General features: G+C 38.0%; 1 protein-coding gene across 1 annotated transcript in view; it reads right to left on the reverse strand.

The window, feature by feature from the left end:
• The window catches only part of dpyda.1 (dihydropyrimidine dehydrogenase a, tandem duplicate 1), a 130,169-nt gene that overhangs the window by 67,831 nt on the left and 37,035 nt on the right, over positions 1–25,303 (reverse strand). Inside the window, exons 4-11 of the mRNA XM_046846245.1 lie at positions 21,689–21,776; positions 19,614–19,775; positions 13,897–14,093; positions 13,289–13,370; positions 12,448–12,535; positions 6,290–6,397; positions 5,232–5,401; positions 3,567–3,777 (exon numbers count right to left, since the gene is read on the reverse strand). Coding sequence (XP_046702201.1) covers positions 3,567–3,777; positions 5,232–5,401; positions 6,290–6,397; positions 12,448–12,535; positions 13,289–13,370; positions 13,897–14,093; positions 19,614–19,775; positions 21,689–21,776 — 1,106 coding nt within the window. The remainder of the gene's footprint in view (positions 1–3,566; positions 3,778–5,231; positions 5,402–6,289; positions 6,398–12,447; positions 12,536–13,288; positions 13,371–13,896; positions 14,094–19,613; positions 19,776–21,688; positions 21,777–25,303) is intronic.

A 25,303-nucleotide genomic window follows, 5' to 3' on the forward strand; every position in this document is an offset into this window, starting at 1 on the left:
GTTTCACCTAAATAGTCTCAACCCCCAAAACATCTCAGCGTGAGTCCATTGCATAAGTCATGGTTAAACCAGTTGTCAGAATCGGTCATCTAAAATTTCTATTAAACTTTGTTTTGGTAAATGTTTCTTGAGTTGATGAATTGTGCAGATGAATCTTAAATTAATGATGACTAATGCAGGCAAATGAACAGCATCAGGTAACGACAAACAGGTCAAGTGAACGGCAAACAGGTCAAAGGTGAATCTTGTGAACCTTCATTTGGCAACAGAGCAAAACACAGAATTACAATTTCTGAGAATGGATGAACAACAAAAAACTGAACGGACATTGATACAGTACAGTAAAAGTGTGAATGCTGTCCGGTCTTCAACTTTGTGCATTTCTCAATCACTGTAATTCAAACGTAGTTTATTAAAAAAAAAAATGCTGAAATTGTGCATCGTCATACTGACAACATCATTGTTTGTAAACAATGACAAAAAAACTTTTCATTCTGATGGGGATGATATGGTCATTCACACAAACACTTACTTTTGAGAGATGAACTAAGCATTTTGATAAAAGTACAGGCTTTTGCAAGGAATCCAATGTGCTGTTTGTACACACTGTTTTGAAAATGTACTTACTGGTTTTCAAATATTAGGGATGATTCGAGAAACGCATTAAAGCAACTGAGAAAAACTGTAAAAAAAAAATAAATTCAAATTATATATATATATATATATATATATATATATATATATATATATATATATATATATATATATATATATATATATTCTGGACAAATGTTTAAGGAAGAATGAGCAAAAAATTAAATTTATCCAGCCATGTAGAAAAGAGCAGAACGAGTGTACACTAGTCACTTTGCATTGCTACCCCTATTCATTACAGTATGATGATCTGGCTGAATAAATATGCACTTCCCAACCATGGCTAATTATAAAATCATGTAAAGCACGCACAATTTATGCTTACTTAAGTAGTACAGATATTTATACGCATATTTTGCTGCTTTAGAAAGCGAGGTATTGGCTTTGCTGGGTAACAAGTTGTGCAAAGCCAGGGCTTCTCTATGTAGGATGAATCTCATTACTGAGGCATGTCATCTCCGGTCAACTCTGGACAGCGCTATCCCCCTGTGGCATTACTCCCTGTTTATTTTGTGTGACCCTAATTGAAAATCATAGCAGGTGTGCCCTTTATCGGTGTAATCTCATTAGCAAACTTCACAAATGTGTCAGGAAGGAAGTTCTGCACAGTCGGTGGTGGAGAACATGTTGTACACAACAGCACACAGATGATCATAAAAGTTGCTGCTTACTGAAGTGGGGAGTCATGAAATGATAATGTTAATAAAAAGTGTCCCTGATTCTAAAGAGGGTGCAGTTATGTTACAGGGCATTTCCTTATCACTGGGACGACTCTGACAGCAAAGAGAGGGGGGGGAGATTTATAATTAATAGAAAGACCTTGTTAAGATAAAATGCGTATTCAGAGAAATAATACAAACTACAAAAGGTTTAAAAATAGCATTTATAAAAAAAGAGAAAACCTTACACATGAAGACAGTTTTACACACCAGTGTTTTCTTATACTGATGGGAATGTTGTTGCGTGTCTGTGTGATCACGTTAGTGAGATCCTCCATGAATAATTCCAGGTGTAACTGCCCTATAATGGCTTGTGTTTGCTCCTGGAGGGCTGTCTGCATGTGCATCAATGCTAATCCCTTCTTCACACTGTGTTTTAAGCAGCTCTCCATTTACCAGCATATAAAACTCATTCAGGGCCATCCATCAATACACTGCCATCAGCAAAGCGAGAAGAAAAGAAAAGTCGGAAAACTTGTGCCAAGTAAAGCTAAGATGTCTCGGGCACCAGTTTTATCTCTAGTGAAAGGCTGCGTTTGAACCATAAAAAGAATCATAAAATACCTCAGGAGTAAAAGAAAAAAAAAAAACATATGAAATCAAAAATAAGAAAAAAAAAGCACTTACACTGGCACCTGAATTCCACGTTAAACTAAATTATGTCCTACTTTCCAGCCTCACTAATTTCCATAAATACAAACGTATTATTGGTGACAGTGGGACACCTGTTTATATGTGCGCTTGCCCATTCCATCATTTAATCAGAGCACACAGGCACAGCCAAAACCATTCAGTCTAATTCAGATAAATAGAGCAGTAAAACAACACTGGCAATATGGCTGTGTCCATTTAGACACGACAAACACTTATGAGGCTGATGGGTTTATTTTAAATTCTAACCAGGCTTTAATGGTATCATGGAACATATAGATGACCACAACGTAAAATACTTCACATAAACAAAAACACACAATAGTCATGTAATGTGTGTACAATTATATTGCAATTGCCCCTTTCTGATTGGCTGGCAGGTCTACACTGACACGCTCTAAAGCAGATAAACATAAAAAGTTAATTACAGTTATTCAGACTGATAATAGACTAAAAGACTGAATAATAAAAAAATTAATACACACACCTGTTAAAAACTGCAGGTTTTTGTGATGTCAGATGTTTTTTTTTCTTTTCTAAATATAGCAACCAGCAAAAGTCAACTGGAGAACAGAAAAAAGACTTTCAGATAACCTTTTTATCTATATTTAGCTGTCCATACAGATCATGTTTCATTGATATAAATGTGCATTTGGGCATTTCCCAGATAAAGACAGTGTGCTACTATAACAATATATGCAAAAACAAGCACATTGAAGCAACACAACCAGATGCGCATTTGTCGCATTACGTGCATAGTGACTTTGGTGCAATACATACTGTACATGTGCAGGGTGCATTACATTTACATTATGTGTGTAATGTACACTATACACTATATGGACAAAAGTATTGGGATACCTGACTTTCTCATCCATATGTGGTTCTTTCCCAAACTTACTTTCTTTCCGCATGTTTGATTTGGCACATGTTTTTACGCTGGATGCCCTTCCTAACGCAACCCTCCCCATTTATCTGTTCTTGGAACCGGCACTAAGAGTGGCTGGTGTTGGTTCCCTGGCCGGGGATCGAACCCAGGCCGCAGCGGTGAGAGCGCCACATCCTAACCACTAGACCACCACACAATTAGCACACAATTACACAGGGTGTCTTTGGATGAAGTAGCACGACATTTTCCCTTTACGTAAACTAGGAGACCCAAATCTGTACCAGCAAGACAATACCCCTGTGCACAAAGCAAACTCTAGACATGGATTACATGGTTTGGAGCATGGCTTGCTATAGAACTTTGACCTTAACCCTGCTGAACACCGTTGAGATGAATTAGAACACTGACTGCACCCCAGGCCTTCTCACCTCACCTACATCAGTGAATGACTGACAGCAACTAACACCCTTGTGTCTATATGAGCAGAAATCTCCACAAACACACTCCAAAATCTAGTGGAACATCTCTCCAGAGGAGTGGAATTATGAGAGCAAAATTGGGACTACATTTGGAATGCAATGCTCCAAAAGCACATTATAAATGATGGTAGTGTTATAGACAGGATATTTCCTGCTTGAAATCAAAAATCCTACCTTTAGAGTCACTCAGCACAGAGCCGAAAGCACTAATGATGAAGTCAGCTTTGAGGCGAATGATCTGCTCGCTGTCCTCAATCCATTCGCCGGTCTCGGTTTGCTCCGTTCGGCAGAACTCCATGCCGTGCACTAGGCCCTTCTTTAGTATTACCTCCCTCGGTGACAGGAAAGGCAGAAACTCACACTTCTCTTCCTTTGCCAGTTCCATCTGTGTACACAGCAGAGTAGATTCAACACTTCAGCACAACCAACGAGTTACATTTCAGTGTAGTGTTTTAGTGAAGGCAGCGTTTAATTTGGCCATTGTGAAAAGACATGCAATGTGGCGATATGGCAAACAGCTTGGGAATTGTGTGTGTCTGTGGCCCAGTTGGCAAAATGATAGCAACAAAGCACTTTTTTTAATGCCAAGGAAATAGCTGATTATTCTGTTCATAATAAAACAAAGAGGATTTCTATAAACATGTTAAAAAAAATGTAGGGAAACAAGCTTGAGACTTGGTTTTATATTAATGGAAACCAAGTAGCAAATAAATAAATAAATAAATAAATAAATAAATAAATAAATAAATAAATAAAACGGGTCTCTTAAATTAGAGCTGCACCTAAATCTAAAAAGAAGTAGCCACGCAGAGATGTCTTTTCCATTCAACAATTTCTTGCATAAATTACCTTGGCTCACATCAACACATATAATTTCTTTCTTTTCCGTTAGAATTACTTACACCTACACGTGTTCTAAGCCAATCTACCTTATAAACAAGCTTAATTAGTCCAGGGTGATGGAAGCGGCATAGCTAAGCATAGCTGCAGCTGGCTGAAAACAGATGCGAATAATTACCTTACTTTTTTCCAGTTTCTTTAAGTTATTTCTATCATTCGCATGGCAGCGTGATGTAGGCGGTGAGAAGGCAACACAATGCGTGAGAAAAGTAAACTCTGGAGAGTTAAGAATAGACATATTCAATTAACATATTACCTAGATCAGTACGTCGATATCATTTTCTCTTGGCCTGTACTTTTCTAACTTTACCACACACATGCAAACAAAGGTGGAATATTCTAATTTGGCGACACAAAAATATCTTTCATTAATGATGTCTGTCAAAGCACTGAGAACTAAGTTCACTGTTTCTAATAGAGGTGAGAAGCGTCATGCTGCACCTTCCTTTTTTTCTCTCTCCATAAGCACAGCTAATTACATTTGAAAAAAATTGGTATGCTTTTTCACTTTTTAGCTCTTACACGTCTCTCTCAAAGCCAACCCTAAATAAAGATGGTAATGCCATCAGTTAAGTAACTGACAGCATTTCCAGAGCAACCAGAAGAGAGCAAAGTATGCCTCTCGTTCCTCATTTTGAGTAAAGGAAGATTTTGACAGTAATCTCCCCCTAAAATCAAAGACAAGTCTCTGCTATAAATAATAAAAAAGAAGCTTAAGAGAGGTGTCAGTGGACCAGAGAAAGAAGGTGAGGACATTCTCACGAATGTCTTAATAAACCCCCTGTGCTAGGCTCCTTTCACAAGACCAAATATTAATAAGCTCCTTCCTGCTGTTGACTTTTCCACTCCCTCCCCAGTCCTTTTGCATCAAGACTGTCTGTCTGTCTGTCTCTCTCTCTCTCTCTCTCTCTCTCTCTCTCTCTCTACTTATCTCCTCACCTCTTCAGGGACTGCACGGATGTTGGTGAAGCCACGTCTGAACACCACATAGACCCGGCGTGCGCCGCAGCGCAGGGCAGAGGTGGCACAGTCAAAGGCGGTGTCTCCTGCGCCCAGGACAATCACAGAGCCATGGAGCTGAGGCAGCACTGAGCGGCAGCTACACATTCCTAATCCCCAGAAAGGACAAGAAAATGAGAGAAAACAAGCTGGGGAGTGAGTAAAAGGGAGAAAAACGAAATTTCTCTCGCTGAACCGTTCCCACTTAACTGCTCAAAATTGCATCATGGAGTCCTAAGACACAATGTGTCCCTATCAAATAATTCTGCTGCAATGACAGGCAGGTCTCCTTTTTCTGGAAATGTCCTTATATCTGTAATTTCATAGCCTGCAAGCCGTTCTACTGAATGCAGCTGATTTCAACATATGATAATGTACACTACTAAAACATTGATCTGCTCAGACCCTTCTGCATTCTTAAAAAATATATGTAAAAGGATCCACAAAAGCACAGACTGAAAATGTATTGCTTAATTTCACAGTTTCTTCATATACAGTACATACAGTATGCCAGAAACAGGATATGTCTATATTCCGAGCACACAAATGTATTGTTTTACTCAGCCATCACTGATAAATGCATATTCATGTTAAATATCATGTGATAAACGCTCTACACTCATATCACAGATATATAATTTTTATTATAGGTGCAGGTTTTAGAAAAATTACATATTTATAAAACAGAAAAGTCAGTGGAGCTGTACATGACCATGGCAAGTCACTCAATTATAGTAAGCATGAATAGTCTTGTATCTCATAGTTGGCATTCTTTTACTCAGTATCTTGGAACTTTTCATAGACGCTTTATAGCACACATGTTTTAGAGCATTCTTAGCATTCTGACATGCCTCAGAATTGAAAAGGGCACTTCCAAAGATTTCAAGGACATGCAGCGCAGAATGCAAAAAAAATAATACTCTTTGCAAAACAGAAACATTTTGGAGGTAATAGGTAAAAGTTTTCAGCAAACCGTTTTTTTTCCTCTGGTTCTTTACCTAGTTTGCTGGCCTTGGCAACTAGTGGAAGAAAATCCTTGGAGGTATAAAATCCTTGCTCCACAGAGAGGCCTTCAAAGATTTTGTGCCTGTTAGCTTGAGGTAGACCTGTAGTTAAAAAAAACACACATGAATAGCCGCTGTAATAAATAAAACAGAACAATAATGATTAAGGTAGTAAATGATTCAACTGTTCCCAGAGAAAGGAGGTTGCCCTCTGTCTTACACACACACACACACACACACACACACACACACACACACACACACACAAGTATCAAAAATCCCAGTGCCATGCTTTCTGCTTCAAAGATCTGCTTCTGCTCTGTATACCACCATTAACCTCATCACACTACCTTGTCATTATCCTTGTGGTAGAGATTTAAGCAATATTTAAATACAAGCTTCAGAAATGGCTAACAAAGCTTCTGATTTTTCCTAACCTGTCATTATCACTTCCATTCAAAAGAAACAGATGGTAATAAGGCTGGATCTTGGGGCACGAAATTTTTTATTTAAGAGGTGTTTAAAAGCAGCAAATACAGATTATTACCTGATCCGAATTCATTCCAAACATGATTACGAAGGCTTTTCGTGAGGAATCAAAATTTTCTAGTGTAGAAAGATGAGAACTGCCTGAGATGCACTTTTTATCTGGAGAGAAAGCAGAAGCTCAGCATATTGAACTGTTAAGTGATTGAGAGAGGGAAGTGCGAAAGTGTCTCCTGTCAAAATCAATTAGCTTTTTCTGCATACACTTCAGCGTTAATTCGATTTCAAGAAAATGCCCTGGCAAAGTTCTGCATTACAACATGCTTTAATGGATCTTATTGTCTCTAATTCTCCACTCGGACACTTTTCGCCCAATTTGTGCAGATCGTGGAGGCACATGGCATGTTAGCATGATGAATCCTCTCTCACGCTGATCTTGTTAGCTTCACTTTCCTAATTTAGACTTTTTTTTGGCTTGGAGAACCATGGCCATGATGCATTTCGAAGAGATTAATGCATACCCCATGATTAAGAAAGTTACACTCATTATGCATGAAACTAGTCATTAAATCATACAGTAATTAGGTAGCCACATTTCATCAAGACAAAATCACACCTTCGCCATCATCAATAACACAGTAATTAGCGAGCGTTTCGAATGTTAGTCACACTAAGGAAAGCCTGCATTTCTGTTCCCAAGGATTATCACTTATCAACCACCTAATCAGACTGCCAACCCTGTTAGAGGTGATGTATACTGGACAACTGCCATATTATATGCCTTAAAAAGAATCTACAGCATATGTCAAACATAAATCATATATAGGAGTAGCATTATGAAGTATTATTACTGCTGTGTAAATGTACAAGTGCTCCAATCCAAAGAACAGAGAGCACAATTTGCATATAAACTAATGACCTTTATCAGCTAAAAACATGCTGAAAACCTGGATATGAACACCCTATTAGTTAAAATATTTGTAAAATAACATTACCGAACATTACCTTTACACCTGGGACCAATTAATGATTTAATATAAGTACATTTAAACTTTTTTACATAAAAAGAACATTTTTTTTTTTTTAAACACCCCCTGCTAAATGGAGACTACTAATAAAACTATTAAAATGCAAAAATCACAAATCTGTTTTATCTTTAACCAGTTTCACACTATAACTCAAGCCACAGCGATACTACTCTCAAAAAGGAGGCTGTTTATGTACAGTAATCCTTCAGGTGTAAAAAAACCTCCCCCTTTACATGCTGCATATACTCGACAGCAAGCTTCCTCAGAAAGAAGCTCAGAATGCAGCGAATTTCTAGTGCATTCTCCTACATATAAAATGGCCAGCGGCGCATGAGTAACATGAACAAACAAAAGCATCTGCAACTTCATCATGGCTGACTTCCTCTGAGCACACTCTTTATGCTAGCGCTGAAGAATCCAGAAGTTATGGCACATTAACCTTTCCAGTCATTTCATCCTGTGCTGACAGGTAGGATACGGCATACTGCTATCCATTAACGTTCCCTGCCGGGTTAAAAAAAAAAATCCTCAAGGAACAAAATAAATAAATAAATAAATAAGAAGAAAAGGAACTTAGGAAGCATGCCTTGACAAAGCAGATTTGAACAAAAGCCTGCCTGTGTGTGACAGCTCTTTTTGAACGTAATGTGTCTCCATTTGTCCTGAGCCACTCTGCGTTCCACTCTGCACTGACTTCTGCGTGGAGCTGTGCTGCATCAGGCATGCGCCGAGGCCTCTTTCTTTATTAAAAATCAAAAACGATAAATCATCTGTTGGGAAATTCTTCACTACTGTGCAGGCACTCCATCGTTAATCATGCGTTATCAGTGAGCATCAGCAAGAGGGAGACGGAGCAGGGTGATCTTAGCTACCTTCATCCACTGAGCAGTCCCTGACCCCTCTCACCCTTATGAATTGCACAGAGATGAACAAGCGACCAAGGCCACTGTGTCGCATAATGCAAAGTCACACTAAGTGTATTAAGTTTTAACATAAATAAAGACCTCACAGGCAATAAATGCCCTCTGTCTGACGTATTCATTAACCTTGTCTTTAGTAAAGAAGGGCATTCCCAAATAGAACACACTGAGAAAATGGCCTTTTCCCCCCATTTTGTATAGAAGTTAATCAATTTTGCACTATTCTGATAAATACAAAAAAAAAAATGACTGCGACTCTCAACTGTCTGCTTTGAACAGAGATTTCAAAGCCTAGCCAGACAAGCTTTTGAGGCAAAATCGTGAAGCCTTGTGAAATGTGTAATGTAAAATCTATTGACTGACTACGAGTCAGTAATGACCATGGAAAGCACTAAGCAACTATTGATTGTCCTGCTTTTTTGAATAACCAAGCTTTCATAATTACAATACCTGAACAGCTGAAACTTTGACATACTCAATATAACCTTGTTTTTCATGCGCCTTTGTGTATTGATCAACACATCTTTGTGTTCCTGTTTCCACTCTGCAGTTATTAAAAATGTTTGCCTGGCTTTCTATTTATATTAATGCATAAAAATAAAATTGCATAAGTTCTCCACAAGGATGTGCACTGTCCCTGCACTAGTCATTATTATGTATGCAAATGCTTGAAATACTGTAGATCCTGGGATATGAAGAGCTGCATGTAATAGAGTATTATAGATTTTTACTTAAACACATCTTGACACTTTTTTGCACATCATGTTCTATGTGTTAAAAATGACTTATTCCCTGAAGTGTATAAATCAAAGTAAAAACAAATTTAATGCTGAAAATAAATAAATAACTAAAGACAGAAAAATACATTTTGGAACTGGTCTCTTCAAGTCCAGTAAGCGGGGACCATTATGTCTGAATCCAAACAAATAAAACTTCATTACAGTTTACAGTGCAGCACAGCAGCTAATTCCATCTTTTAAGCAACTCAACCTCTGAGTCAGCTTCTTAAGCCTATAGCTCAGAAACAATTCTCTTATCGGCCTCCCTCAAACCGCCTCCCATTTAGCCTACTGCCAGGAAAGAAATTTGCATGCCAAACAATGTCTGAGAATGACATTTAAAAAGCCTGTAAAAGACCGGTGTGAAATTACAGAAATTAATTGCAAACACCCTTCGCTTTCATTTTCTCCACAAATTGAAATTCTTTACCTCTTTTGTAGAAAAAAGAAAAAATTCAATCCAAATATGGTCCCCGTAAACATCCCACCATAATTAGGATGTCAGTATCAAAGTACTGAAGCAATGTTCATTGTTGACACAACGAATTAAAGAGAATTTATATCGGGAATTAAAGAGTGTTTATAGACAGAATTATAGAGCAAAGTATAGAGGAATCACTGCATTATTATGCCTCACATTTGTATAGAATGCATAAGTTATTTACAAGTAACAACGTGATCTCAACATTAAAGACATATAGGTACAATATGTGTGATGCACAAAAAGGTGTACAAATTACAAAGAAAGTTATTGCTGGTAAACTATAATAACAAGGAAGAAATATAGCATTTGTTAAAATTCACGTGCATTCACGCCTTCAGCATACAGCTGCTTTTTAAAAAATAAATTGCCCTGGGTATTCTGTAGGTCACTATCCACAGAAACTATATATTACTGACAATATTAATAATGATGATTGTTAATCTAAATTGCAATATAGAGCTGGTAAGAATGTTTTGTGTGCTCTTTAGTAATCATGTTCCTAAATAGGAAGAAAATGAAGATATTTTATCATTTGAAATGCATCACAAAGCACCTCACTTGTTTACTTTAGTGGATAAGAATTATATTGATGACTTCTACCATCTAGTGAGAAAGTAAATTAAAATAAACCCTAAAACAAAAAACAAATAGTTCCAGTAGATGAGCATGCTGGTGCTGAACAAGAAAATAAAGGCAGAATAACCTATAAACTAAACTCTGGACTCTACTGGCATAGCCAATATGGTAATCAGAAATTGATTCAGAAAGCCAGAGGTTATATATTATGTAATGTGCTATTTCGAGGTCAGCACAAAACACAAGAAACACAGAGAGAAGCTCTTATTTTAAATTACAAACACTGCAAGATTGAGTGCACTACCAACAGTGTATTTTAGTTCTTTATCAAAAAATACTATTTTACTCTACTATTCAATGCAGGATGGAAGACAGTGGTAACCTATTAAAGCAGCTCCTGTCTCATGAGATGTTATAGCGTACTTATATTACCTTCATTAAGCTTTTCTACTTGTTTATCGGTTACTCAAGTCTGCTGCTTGTATTAATAATGTTTACAGCCACACTCCCCTATATATATCTATATATCAGGTATAACATTATGACCACTGACAGGTGAAGTGAATAACACGGTTATCTCTTCATCATGGCACCTGTTAGTGGGTGGGATAGAGAGTTTTGTCTTTTATTTGCCCAGTTGCAAGCCTCCTACACATCTGTTTCTGTTTCAGTTAATGACTGTGTTTCAATCTACATATAATATTTGATGATCATTAGCACCTGCTTATATGTACCTGATTGATTCATTGGACTCTAATAAATAACAAGTCATGGTAACTTTTGGCAGTGGGTGGCACAACTAGCATTCCACATTTAACAGCTACTCAGCTGTCTTGCTAAAATGCATCATTCTAAAAGGAGAGGGTTTGTATATGAAATTAGACAAGAATTGGACAACATTCTTGTTCCTAAACTTGAGCATCTCGTCTCCTCAGTCCCCAGATGTTTGCAGACTGTTATAAAAAAGAGAGGGGATGCCACACAATGGTTAACATGGCCTTGTCCCAACTTTTTTGTTTTTGATGTGTTGATGCCATGAAATTTAAAATCAACTTATTTTTCCCTTAAAATGATACATTTTCTCAGTTTAAACATTTGATATGTCATCTATGTTGTATTCTGAAAAAAATATTGAAATTTGAAACGTCCACATGATTGCATTCTGTTTTTATTTACAATTTGTACAGTGTCCCAACTTTTTTGGAATCGGATTTGTGTGTAGATAGATAGATAGATAGATAGATAGATAGATAGATAGATAGATAGATAGATAGATAGATAGATAGATAGATAGATAAAAGGTGTGTATGTGTGTGTACGAATTAATTAGCTAATTTACAATTTTTTTTTTTCTTTTGCAAAAAAAAAAAAAAAAAAAAAAAAAAGTTAAGTTGTTGACCTACCAGGCTTTACTCATTCCTGTATGCACAGACAGTGCAGGGAAGAATGTTACTCGATGTGTTGGGCTCTGTTAATAAAGCCTGATGTCTTTAGGACAACAAGTGAGAGCAGTAAATAGCTCAGTGGGGTAGCAGACAAGAGGTACCTGACAGGCGATGCAAAAAGCAGTGGGTGAACTCAGTATGTGCTGTTAGGTTAGCCTGGCTGGACAATGACGAGTGAATGGAGTTCCCAGCAGAGTCTGAGCTCTGAGGGGGAGCCATTGGGGAGCAAATCATCTCCAGGCATTCACACAAGAATGAGCCACCTGGTCTGTAAACTGCTTTCAGAACACTCATTTATTCTCACTTTGTGTCTATGTGTGTGAGTGTGTGTGAGTGTGAGTGTGTGTGTGTGTGTGTGTGTGTGTGTGTGTGTGTGTGTGTGTGTGGGCAGGCAGAAGCTCAAGAAGAGTAGTGCAAAAATGTTATAAACTGACCAATTCCAATGAAGACAGCTTTGTATCCCTGCTCTTTCAGTGACTGGAGTGTCATTCCATCTTGGCCTAGTCCTTTCTCGCAGATGATCTGATGGAGAAAGGGGTCAGTGCACAGAAAATATTAAGAATAAAAATTGGGTATTCTTAGGTTAGACAGAGGCTAATAAAGGTGCTAGTAACATATTTGGTCACAGCTGTATGTCTGGAGATAGAGGGTGTGTTTTTAAGTTATAAACCAGTCAATATGACTATGAGACAAGCTTGAAGCACAGAAGGTCTGTTTCTACCCTCCCCTTGACTTTTTTACTGGAACGGTGAGCATGCAAATTTGTTATCTGGTTGCCCCCGTCCCGGCTCGTCTGCCTTTGAGCAACTCAGAGAAAAACGTTTCCTGTGCGAGATGAATGTTGAGCAGGTGTGCAGGAGGAAGAGGACTATCGATTGCCCTTTCTCACCACAGTGGCATTCAGGGAACAGACAGACAAGCAACCCAGCGCCCAGACCTGCACACACTGCTGCCTGCCTTCCTAATGCAGCTTTTAATTGTTCTTTATTAATGCGGCTGACATTTAGGCTGCTGATCCTTCCTGAGACCTGTCACCTTCCGTAGCCTCTGATGTGAGCAGGAGAGAGGGGAGGAAGGGAAAGAAGAAGAAAGAGTAGATAGAAAAAGTGTAGAGGAAATGGATGGAAGAAGGACAAGAAAGTGTGTGTTAAAGTGTATGAGAAAGATTGCATGTGTCTGTGTGTGTATGTGTGTGTGTACGCATGACAGAGAAAAAGGAAAAAGAGAGAGACAAGATATTCAGAGGTGTGTAAGAGGTGAGATGCCGCTCATTACCTTCACTCCCAGGTCTTTCATCAGGTCCAGCTCAAACTGCACCACCTCATAGGGTAGGCGGAACTGGGGGATTTCTGAAGAGCTGGAGAAAAATGAGAAAGGGAAAAAATAAGAGAGGAAAAGAAATCGGGGCTATGGAATGATATAGGGAAGTAGCAAAAGGAAAGCTCGAGAGAAAAAGAATGTTAGTGGAAGAAGATTAAAAAATAGAGAGCACACAGACAAAAAAAAAAAAACAGAAATCCCTTTCAGCACATAGGACATTTTCCTCTGTTATTCCATTTGATGTTTCAGAGCTCTGAAATCTCATATTGCTGTCAAACTTCAGCCCCTCATTGTAATTCCCAGCAGCTACTGAACCTCTAAATCAGAGACAGACATGCACAGGACTAACCATCATCAGGATCGAATGGGGGTAAAAGCATCTGAGTAATTGATAATCCTGCTTCTTCTCAGTATTTAAAAGATGAATATTCCCAATTACAAGGGCCGCTCATTATTTATTCTGACCTTATGCGCATTCTCCATATCGATCACGGCGAGTCTGCACCAGATCACTAACAGACTTCAAATGCAGGACGCAATTTTGGTTCAGAATTTTTTCTCACCTCAGTCCACCGACATATTTCTCCTTCTCAAAAATTGTGATGTCACTGTAACCGAGACGGGCGAGAAAAGAGGCACAGCTGATGCTGGCAGGGCCGCAGCCGATTAAAGCAATCTTCGAGTGGTAGCTCTCAGGCATCTGTTCAGGAGGACGAAGGCCAGGCATCCTCACCTGAGGAATACCCATCCTCTGGAACACCTGGAAACGCACCCACAAACCCATGCACACGCAAACACAATGACAATAACCATTTTGGACACAACTGCACAAAAGAAGAAGGGTTTTTACTTCTTTTTTTCTACTTGCTGCTAGCTTAGAATAATAATGAAAGCATTAAGAGGTAAAGCATTATGCAGTGATCAAGAAACATGATCACAAATCAATACGATTTGATAGGGTTTTTTAAATTCCTAACATTATTACTGATTAAGCTTTGCACACATGCATCGTTCCAGCTCGCTTTCTGAGAGAGATATTTCAATAACGAATATATTTGGATTCAGAAATAAGTGTAATAAATGGGCATACACCAAAATTCATATTTATATCTTTATTTTATCCACTGTGTTTCACTTTGACTTGTAGAGTACATTCTCCATATTTTACCATAACCTGAAAAACATAATATATAGTAACACTGTTATTCAAATTAAATATTTTTTTTTCCAGGAAACAAAAGCGTGATGACGTCTGAACATTTACCCGTTTGGTGTGTTGTTTCCAAAATGAACAAAATAAAACTATGAAAAAAAAAACCTAATTTATTCCATGAGTAGCCATATAAAGACATCAAATGATGATGGCTAGTAAGATATAGAACGAATAAGGCAAGTTATCCAAACAGGCCTTAATGAGAAGCCTATAGCACTATGTCCATTAACAATCGTAAAATGGGAAGGATAGCACTTTGTCTTCTTAATAAGATTATCAAGATCCATACATAGAGGCTTGCATTGTTAATACAATATTATGCCTGAGCAGGCAACATTACAGGTGATATTAATTTAGTTATTCATGAATCTCATGAACTGTGAAGCCCCAAATTGCTGCATGACAATGCATTTCTAATAATCCCTGAGAGCGGTTTAGAGGCCCTTCCTGTTATTGCTGCAGCTATGAAACAAACAATCCATCAATTTAAAACACAATCTCACTTTTATAATTCACCCCATCATCTAATTGAAACAATGGACTGCAAACAGCACCTGACAAGCCATGTGGAAAAGGCTCAAGAGCTCCAAGTGCAAGCAGAACTGAAATTAATGACTTCCTCAAATCTATGTTCTTCACTAAGTAGGTTTCCTCAGTGGCAAATAGCATGTACACCCTCATCATCAGAAACATCTCTCCCATTTCAGGCATACTCCACATTTTCTACACATCAACTACAGCACTGACACCTTCAGATGAGAGGTCTATAGAGAAGTGTGATTTTTTTTGGGGGGACTGGCAGAAACAGAGCAAACCAGACACACCAAGACATACATAAAGACAAGCAGGCAAATAGACAGACAGAGAAAGACCTGGACAGACTGTTAGAGGCAGGCATACTAGGAGAGACAAATAGAAGATAGAACAAGACGAATGAAGTCTAACAGACAAGCAGAGCTACAAACATTGATACAGATGGACAGACAGAAACAGTCCATGACAGACAAACAGAAAGTTAGACAGACAGAGACAGAATATAAACTTAACAGAAGATACAGACCAGGAAATCAAATATGATAGAGAACATAGATAGACAATAGAGAACATAGACAGAAAACCAAAAGAACATATGGACCAGAACAGACAGACAGGTAGACAAACAAATTCTAGGACACACAGACAGACCAGGAGAGATAATCAGAATCAGAATCAGAATCATTAATGGCCAAGTGTGTTGAAACACACAAGGAATTTGGTTCCAGCTGTTTGTGACTCTCAAAAGTACAGACATAAATGCACAATCAGACATAAAGGCACAATCAGACTAAGACAGTAGACATTAAACATACATATAGAGATAACAGACAAAAGAACAGACATCCAGAAACAGACACACTAGGAGAAACCGACACACCAAGACTAGCAGAGAGACACAAAAAACAAAGAGACAAATATACTGTAAATACAAAATGACAGAGGCACAGAAAGATAAATCTGAATACAAACAGACAGACATATACAAAGATCTTTCACTAAAATCACATCAACTGAACTGTGAAACTGCCTCATGCTACTGACCTTTTCGAAAACTCACATTCTGCATAAAAAAATTCAGACATTACCTGACATTATACAGTGCATTCAAAAAGTATTCAGACCTATTCATTTTTTTCCACATTTCATTATGTTGCAACCTGCTAAAATGCTTTAATATTTCTTTTTACAGCAATCTACACTCAATACCCCATAATGCCACTGTACAAACACTATTTATAAGATTTAGCTTAGGGGCTTCCCATTTCTCTGTATCCTCTTTGAAAGGTTTCTACACTTAAATTGGAATATTAAATTCGAGCAATTGGACCTGATTTGGAAAGTCAAAAACCTGTAGATTAAAAGTCTTATAGCTACAAAGCTAAAACTAAACTAAACTTCTCATAACTAAAGTCAAAGAAACTTGCTGCAGAGCTTAAAGACAGGATCATGTCAAGACAGAGATCTGGAAAAGGTTCTAAAAAAAACTTTGCTGAACTAGCTGGCTGCCTGGCCAAACCGAACATTCAGAGAGAGGTGGCTTTGTAAGAAAAGTGATCCTGAACCTGGTTGAGCTTCATAGAATATGTGTGAAGATGTGAGAACCCTAATGGCCAGATAGAAGACTCTCCTCTTATATAAGGTTCTCCCATCTCCACACAATCTCTGCAGCTCAACTAGAGTAACCATTATGCTATTGGTCACCTCTCTTATATTGCTCCTTCTTCCCCAGTTGCTCAGTATAGCCAGCTCTAAAAAGAGTCCTTGTTGTTCCAAATTTCTTTTATTTAAGAATTATAGAGGCCACTGTGGTCTGATGAATTTGAGGAAGTAGTGTTTTTAGGGTTTTGTCTGCAGAACCCTGTCTCTAAGCTCTGTAGCCACCTTAATTGACCTCACTGATTGGTCTCTGCTCTGAGATACATCTCTAGTTGTTAGAATTTAGAATGGAGAAAGTTGTACACCCTCTTAAATCATGACATTTGAGTTTGCCACGGGTCGACTTTAATATAAATGTAGAAACATCGAAAAAATTATATCGAAAAAAAGGGATGCACCTGAGCAACATTATGAGAGTCATAGAAAAGAGTCCGAATACATATCTCAATGTGAATTTTTTTTATTGTTTTATTCTGGGTGTTGGTATTGGTATTGGGTGTGCATTGATCGTGACTGAAAAAAATATATAAACGTAAAACATAAAAGATGAAAAAAGATGAAAGAAGTGAAACAGTGTGAATACTTTCTGCATGCACTGTATTTGTGGCTAAATTTATGAAAGTCTGAACACCATGACTACATCATATAAGATACAGGCGAGAGATGAAGAAAGGATGCCTCAAAGCCAGCTAATGCCCTCAGTCACTTGCTCAGAGAAAGCTTGTTTATTGCCCACAAATGAAAGGATGTATTGACTTTTCCCTTGACTATAGCCATGCTAGAGGAACTACAGTTGAATAGAACTGGGCAATGATAGCCCCTCTTCCTGGTGTTATCTAATTATCAGCAAGATAACCAGTCTGACCTCTCACATTTAAGGAGAGAGGAGCTGCCACCTAGAAAGAGATGTCTAATAAGTCATGGCAGGGGTGGGTGGCAGGAGAGAGGCCGCTTCCGTAATTGTGCCTTTTAATCTTTAGTCAGTAATGAAACTGTACAGGCCAAAGCCTCTCTCTATTTTAATCAGCTCAAAAGGTGCCTGATCGGTAAGAGTGTGAGTTCATGAAAGTTGGAGCGTACTGAGCTGCCATCCCAACTCATCAATGTATTCAAAATAAAAGGGATTTATGTGTGAACATTAAAATGCAGCTCTACAAAATGAGAGTTTCGATTTTAGTAAGCAAATATTATATTACCCAAATATTTAAAATTTACAAAAACTAAAATATTTAGTCTTATACTATATATATAAAACCCCGTTAGACGAGCATAATTAGTTCGTAAATATTGAGTGCGAGATGTACACCACACTCGTACTTTTCGACTATTTCCTTCTTAGTTTCAATGGTAATTCTATTTACTTTCGTTTTCCCAGCACCATCACTGATTTTCTTGAGAGACATTTTTCAGGATTTCTAGTGAAATAAAAATATAACACTAAAAAAGTTAAGTTTTTGCTGCACTGAACAACGAGAGCGACACGAGATAAACTCTTGGCCGAAAGCAAGGAACCAGCAGCATTGGATTGCTCTACCTATATATATATATATATATATATATATATATATATATATATATATATATATATATACACACACACACAGTATATCAATTAGAATTTAATCATTTTCACCAATATAATTTTTCCACCATTACAGATTACTGTTTGTCTTATTGGAGACCTTTGAGTCAGTCATTTCCTTCTGTAGTGAATAAGTCATTCGTTAGGAACAAGTAAAGCCTCCTGAACAGCAACCCTACAGGATGGTGGGTCAAAGACACCAATTCAAACCCACACACGCTATCGCTGACATTTTCATTTAATTAGCAGTTACCATGGAACTAAATAAAGCCCACTATGACAATGACAAGAACAGATACCCTGATTATCTCAGAGCTGCATCGTGGTAAAGGACACCTGTAGTTCCAATCATTATTCTGGGGTAGAAAACAAGGCGACAGATGATCAAACAAATTCTACATACAACGTTTTTTTTTTTTAAACTCACGGTTTACAATAAAAGCTGTCATTACTGATAACAGTCATGGCGCACAAGGAACAGCCAATGACAGTAAGCAAATCTCTGTGGAAATCTATTTACAGCAGACCAAAGCATCTCAGCTGTGCTGCTATAAAGTGAAGCCCCCCTCCCTGGGCCGCCCCTGCTCTTTTCTTTTTATTCCTTCTAAACATTAAATGGAGATCTGACGGTAAATCTTCTGGTTTAAACATGAAAGATCCCCCCTTGCTCGCTTTAGCTTCTTAACGCCAGAATCTTAATAAAGTCATCAGCATTGACTATGACGTCTGGTGCGTGACGAGCTGTTTTCCTTGAGCGTCTAGTCTTTGGTCTGCTTTTATAATGGGGGAAGGATTTGATGTTTATCACAGAAGAGGACTCAGCTGCTGAGAAAAGACACAGGAAAAATTATGGCTGTTATGGTAGATGGTGACAGTCACCGTGCGCCTGAGCTTCTGTTGCGGCCATAACAAAGGGCTGAGAGGCCCCATTAATACAGCACTGCATAGATCGTGCTGTCACTCCATCATGGCTTATGTGAGCTAAACAGAGCGGGGAGAAGTTACTGCTTGTCCAACACTGAGCTACTGCAGAAACCAGCTGTAAAATACACTCGGAGAAAAAATAAAAAAAACCTGCCATTCGCACACTGAGGCATCATTCTGTCGCTGATGCTGAAGGGTACTACCTTATAGTACACAGAAATATTGTTGCCCATATTAAAAAAAACACTTACTTATAATGCTAAGCTCTGGCCTGTTGCACAGTTTTGAATATGAAATGCACTTTATTGTACATGCACACAGTAAAAAAAATATATAATGCCCATATTTATTGATTTTTTTTTCTATACCTCAACAGCAAACTGCTGCAGTCCTCCAATGTTGATGGGCCCTTCCTCCGAGGCATAAAGGTTGCAGCCTCCCACACACAGGTCCGAGGTGGGACACACCATCCCACATGTCAGGCCCAGCGGATTGTCCGACAGAATCGCCCTCGCTGCCCCGTAATAGTTCTGCAATATAAGAAATAAACGCTCATGCAAAACAAAGGTCTGTAAAACAGCCCCTAACCTAATGCATGCCATAAAATCATCAATGCTTTATTATCAGTAAAGAATTGTGTACTTTTATATCATTCTGTGCGAGCAAGGAACAGTAACAATAGTGCTTGATGACCATCAAACAAATTACAAGAGGAGCAGAATAGAGAAAAGGCAGTGCCCAGAGACAGCCTTGAATCAAAAATGCATTTTTAAAATTTGTCAAAATGCACTGAATGACACCAGCCTTGACTGTGCAACGGTGGGTTCCAGGTGGCATTTGGCAAAAGCATTTTCGAAGGGCTATTTCGTGTTCATTATATAAGTTGGTCTTGAGCTTTAATGGCTGACTGATGGCTAAATGTGCAGTGTGAAGCCAGTAAGAGACCTGAAATGCTACAGCATGAAAAGATTTTGAAGGTCAAGTGTGCAGACGACAAAACATTTTGTTCAATGCTTCAGCAGCATCCTATAAAAAAAAAAAGATTGTTTTAAAGCCTACTGCTGAATATGCCGGTTTGTCTACTTTCTGTAAAATTTAGGAAATGCAAAATTTCCTCTTTGACAGAATAAAACATTTTTATTAGTCTAATATTAAAAGAGTTTAAGAAAGAGTATACCTTTTTATTTAATATTAGCTTGAAATACCAACTTAGCAGCAATAACTTTAAAATAGTTGGTATGAGGTGTTTGTATTGATATGCTGTGTTTGGTTTTTGCCAATCGTCGGGCTATGCATTGTGGCCAAACATCTATGCAATCTGTCCAAAGCACACTGTTCCAGAAGTCTTGTGATTTGTTCAGAAGCAACTGGCAACCCTTCCAAACAAACCATACTTCCGACCAAACCATACTGTCATGGACTTTAAAATTTGGCATGCTAACTGAGATGAAACTCTTTTTTTGCTGTTTTATCACATGTTGCATGGTCAAGTCTTGGGGTGAATTTGCTACTATGTCCACTTCTGAAAAGATTGGAGGCTGTCTTGAATTTTTTCACTTGTGAATAAAGTTTAACACTGTAGAATGACTTTAAATTGTTTGGAAATGGCCCTATATCCCTTCTCAGGTTGGTGGTCAGCAACAATTGCTTCTCTAAGATCATTGCTAGTGTATTTCCTCCATGGCACTGTGTTAACACACACCAACAAACTGCTCAAATGTAATATTTTATAGAGGAGGTCACACTTGCTGTTGATCAGGTAATCATGGCATCAAGCAGTAAATATTAACGTTTTGGCTTGATTTTTGCAAAAGGTTATAATACCACCATGTAATATGTCATGGATTGTTAATTTGAGATGTCAGATCAGCCTGACCAGGTAAGGACCAAATGATTTTTATAATGTCCTGATTCGTAAAAACATAGAATTGAAGAGTGTGTGTGTGTGTGTGTGTGTGTGTGTGTGTGTGTGTGTGTGTATATTATATGTATAATGTTGAGACTGACACTGGGAACTGAAGCAGAACTAGTTGTCCAAGCATGTGTGTGTGTGTGTGTGTGTGTGTGTGTGTGTGTGTGTGTGTGTGTGTGTGTGTGGCTAAATGTGCAGTGTGAAGCCAGTAAGAGTGTGTGTTTTACCAATTTTTAATTGTACTCCCATTCCCACCTGCTCCCACAGTTATTATTTTTGTTAGTACCGACCCATAATACTTCCCAAAAAAATAAACAAATCAGGATAAAGCAGTTACTGATGATGAATGAATGAATAAACACTGCAAGTAAGCTGCTGCATCCAATACACTCCCCTGTTAATAAATGTGGTCTTTTCTTTATCTCTAAAACTCAGTTCTGCTTCATGTCATTTTATTATTGAGGATTGATGTGGAGAAGCAGCAGGGCAATTAGTTATGTGTCGAATATAAAAGATATAAACAGTGATTACCTTGTTAGAGATGCTGGTGATAAAAGCCTTTATGTCGAGATTAGTGGGGCAGCTCTTCTGACAAGGTGCATCTGCACACTTTAGACATCTGTCAGCAAATAGAAGACAGAACGCATATAGGCTGTGAGCATTCTGCACATCACAATTGCTCACAATATTTAGTGTAAAAAATAAATCCTGGCCTACTCTGACTATAAAAAGGGACACTAGGTCAGCACCATGAGGAGATACTGGCAAGTTCGGGCCTCTTAATGTGTCAGGTTGGCCGTTACTTTAATATACAGTCACACTGCTTGTGAAAAGAAAATGTCCAGCTCCATCTCCTCAGGAAGCATCCTGTGGTGAACATGTAGCGGCTCACCGTCGCCATTTTGGTGACAATGAACAGGTTTGCAATGATAAATACAATAATTTGGAGTGGAATAATTAAATATTCATGACCAATCGGAATGGATGTTTTGCCTGTGGATGTGAGTGTGTGTGACAGGAGGTGTGCAGCAGGGAGGGCCCTGTTCCTGCTGTTGGCATGCACTCATTAGTTTACACATTTAAAAACACACACAGCTGTTTGACTCGCCACACTAATGATTTCAGATGATGTAGCACCAATTTGGAACAGAGCATTCTCCTTTAGGCTGATCAGCCAGAACGAAGAAAGGGGAGAGTAAAAGAGAAAGAGAGATGGTAAGAGAAAGACACCACACTGAAAAAATGATTTACACACTGATAAAAGAAAAAAAAAAAAAAGGGGGGCAGGGTAAGCATATGCAAAGAAGGAGGAGGAGGAAAACCTTTTCCGTCAGATTGTGATCTCCATATATTCACTCACTAACACACACACACACACAGACACACAGAATAACACAAAAGCATACACTACAGCTGGCTGGCTGTAATAATCTTCCGATGCTGCGAGCTCAGTGCAGGTTAAAGTGCACATAGCTGCCATTAATACCACTTATCACAGTGACAGCAGGGTAATTACCACAGTGCTGTGGCCAGGTAGAGAGAAGTGGGGACAGGAGACGCCGCCGCACAGCATCACGCACCACCATCGCTATGTTTTATTAAACCTGGGTGGTTGATCATCAAGTGACATTAGTGTTGATCCATTTTCCTTATTTGACAATAAATTATCCTTGGCCCCTGGCATAATGGATATTGCAGCAGTGTTTGCCTGGGAGAAAGCTCGAGCCATGTCGAATCTCCGCCGAGTAGCACACATGCTGTTAAAGTAAGAAAGCTGGGCTCTGAGGACGCTGGCTAGTGTCAGGCCTCTTATCTCCTCCAGCATGATTAATACGGAGGGTACACACCGAGCAGCTTGGGAAAGATATAGAGCCATAACCGCATAAATATTTCTCTCACTCGCTCTCTCTCTCTCGCTCTCCCTCACATACACACACACACACACACACACACACACACACACACACACACACACACACACCCCTAACAGTCAGTTATAAACCTTGCCTCATGTTGAACAAGTGCATTATTCAAAGTTTGTTGGAACTGGACTATTGTAGTGTATCATGCATAATATTGATGACCTTAAAAATGAAATTTTGTATACTTCAGACCTGGAGTGTGTGAAGCCATTCCCAAGCAGGTCAATGGTACAAAAACATTCATAAAGATGAGATCTCAGAGATTGAAATGAAAATATGTGTGGGGGCACCTTCAGTTGATTCGCGAGCTTTCTTACAAAAAAGAAATAAATAAATTAAAAAAACAAAGAAAGAAAGAAAGAAAAGAAAAGCCTGGTATAAACAAAGCGAGTGCAAAAAGAAAAAAGAAAACAGCCATCAAAATAAAAATAACTATTACACAATAGTCACAAACAAGACTTCCATTCCTATTGGTTTTCTTATTCTTGTTCCGAAGGAAACATTGAAGCCACTGGGTATAGGCACATTTTAGGTCTTTACCTATCTTCCATGGCTAGTAGCCCAAGTGCTTTGCAAATGTCAACAGAAAATAATGCGCACACAAAGGCAATCTTATTTGTTCAAGAATTGCTCTAGGTCACAGCAATTGAAGCAGGCACGGCGAGGTGCACTCCAGAAAAGAGTGGCTCGCTTTGAGTGCATTAGCTGGAGCATCACTGCTTTGTGCTCTAAAATGCAATCAAACAGCTCGATGTACACATGCTTTTTCAATGCATCCAAACAATCATGCAATAAGCGTTCCTGAATATGAAGGAGCTGTTGATTACCAGAGCACTACAGAGCTGATTTTTCTGTTGCCTTTCGGAACGTCTATCTTCTCGCTCTTTCATATTTTGGCTTGACTAATAATCAAAGGCTTTGATTGCTTTGTGTGATGAGTGGAGTTAGTACAGGCGCTCAGTGTGCGCAGGTAGCTAATTTGTTATTCACTGTTGCTATTAAGTCAAAGGAGTTTGCAATAGAAAGCAGAATTCAAATCACAAAAATCCAGCCAATTGTAATGATAGAAGATTAAAAAATATATATATATATATATATATATATATATATATATATATATATATATATATATATATATATATATATATATATATATGAGCAATCTTCACAAGCAGTTAGAACTATTCAGTCTTTTTTTGATAAGCTAATCATTTTAGTTCTATTGTTTGGGAAATGGGATCACCTAATATTTATTAAAAGTTCAAATGTCACAGTATGAAATATCTGTGTCCCTAACTGGAAGCACCCTCAAAGGAATAATCACACAAATTATAATTGCATAATGATTATAAATGCTGCCTGGAAGAAATTGATATAATGCTTGTGACACAATTATTGACATGATAATAGAACTAAATTCGGGCAATGTCGAATAAAGTCAATCATCATAAAACATGAACAAAAAATAAATCAATAAAAGGAATGCAATAGAATTTTGATTACAAGGTTAACATTCAGTTTCATAATTTGAGCAGTGTCTTTGCTTCTTTTACTGTTTATCTCAGTTTCTTTGGAGCGTTTCTCAAATCATCCTTAATATTTGCAAACCAGTAAGTGCATTTTTTAAAACAATTTGTAAAATCAGCACAATACATTGTATTTCTTGCAAATGCATGTACTTTTCTCAAATTCCTTAGTTCATCTCTCAAAAGTAAGTATTTGTGTCAATTGAACAGATCAACGCTGCACCATTTCATTATTTCCTGGATTACGATGAATGAAAATGCACAAGGCTGAATTTCTTCTGTATGGAATATATGAATTTTAGCAGCACAAATGCATTTATTTGATTGCGTATTTGATTCATATCGATTGCAAGAGACCGGACAGGATTCACACTTTTACTGTACTGTAATACTGCTTGATCATTTCACGGTTGTTCATCCATTGTTAGAAATTGTAATTCTGTGTTTTGCTCTGTGTGTATAGGCTCGCCAATTGAAGGATCATGGTCGACCTATTTTAGAGAACTAGCTGATCATTTGTTGATCTGATGCTGTACACATCCCTCTATTAGTAAAATTAAAAATGCATCTGCACAATTCATCAATTAAAAAAACATTTAGCAAAAAAGATGAATAGAAATTTTAGATGACACATTCTGACAACTGGTTTAACCATTTTGCCTTCAATGATTTATGCAATGAACTGATGCTGAGATGTT

Source organism: Silurus meridionalis, chromosome 4 (genome assembly GCF_014805685.1).
Source record: "Silurus meridionalis isolate SWU-2019-XX chromosome 4, ASM1480568v1, whole genome shotgun sequence".
Classification (NCBI taxonomy): domain Eukaryota; kingdom Metazoa; phylum Chordata; class Actinopteri; order Siluriformes; family Siluridae; genus Silurus; species Silurus meridionalis.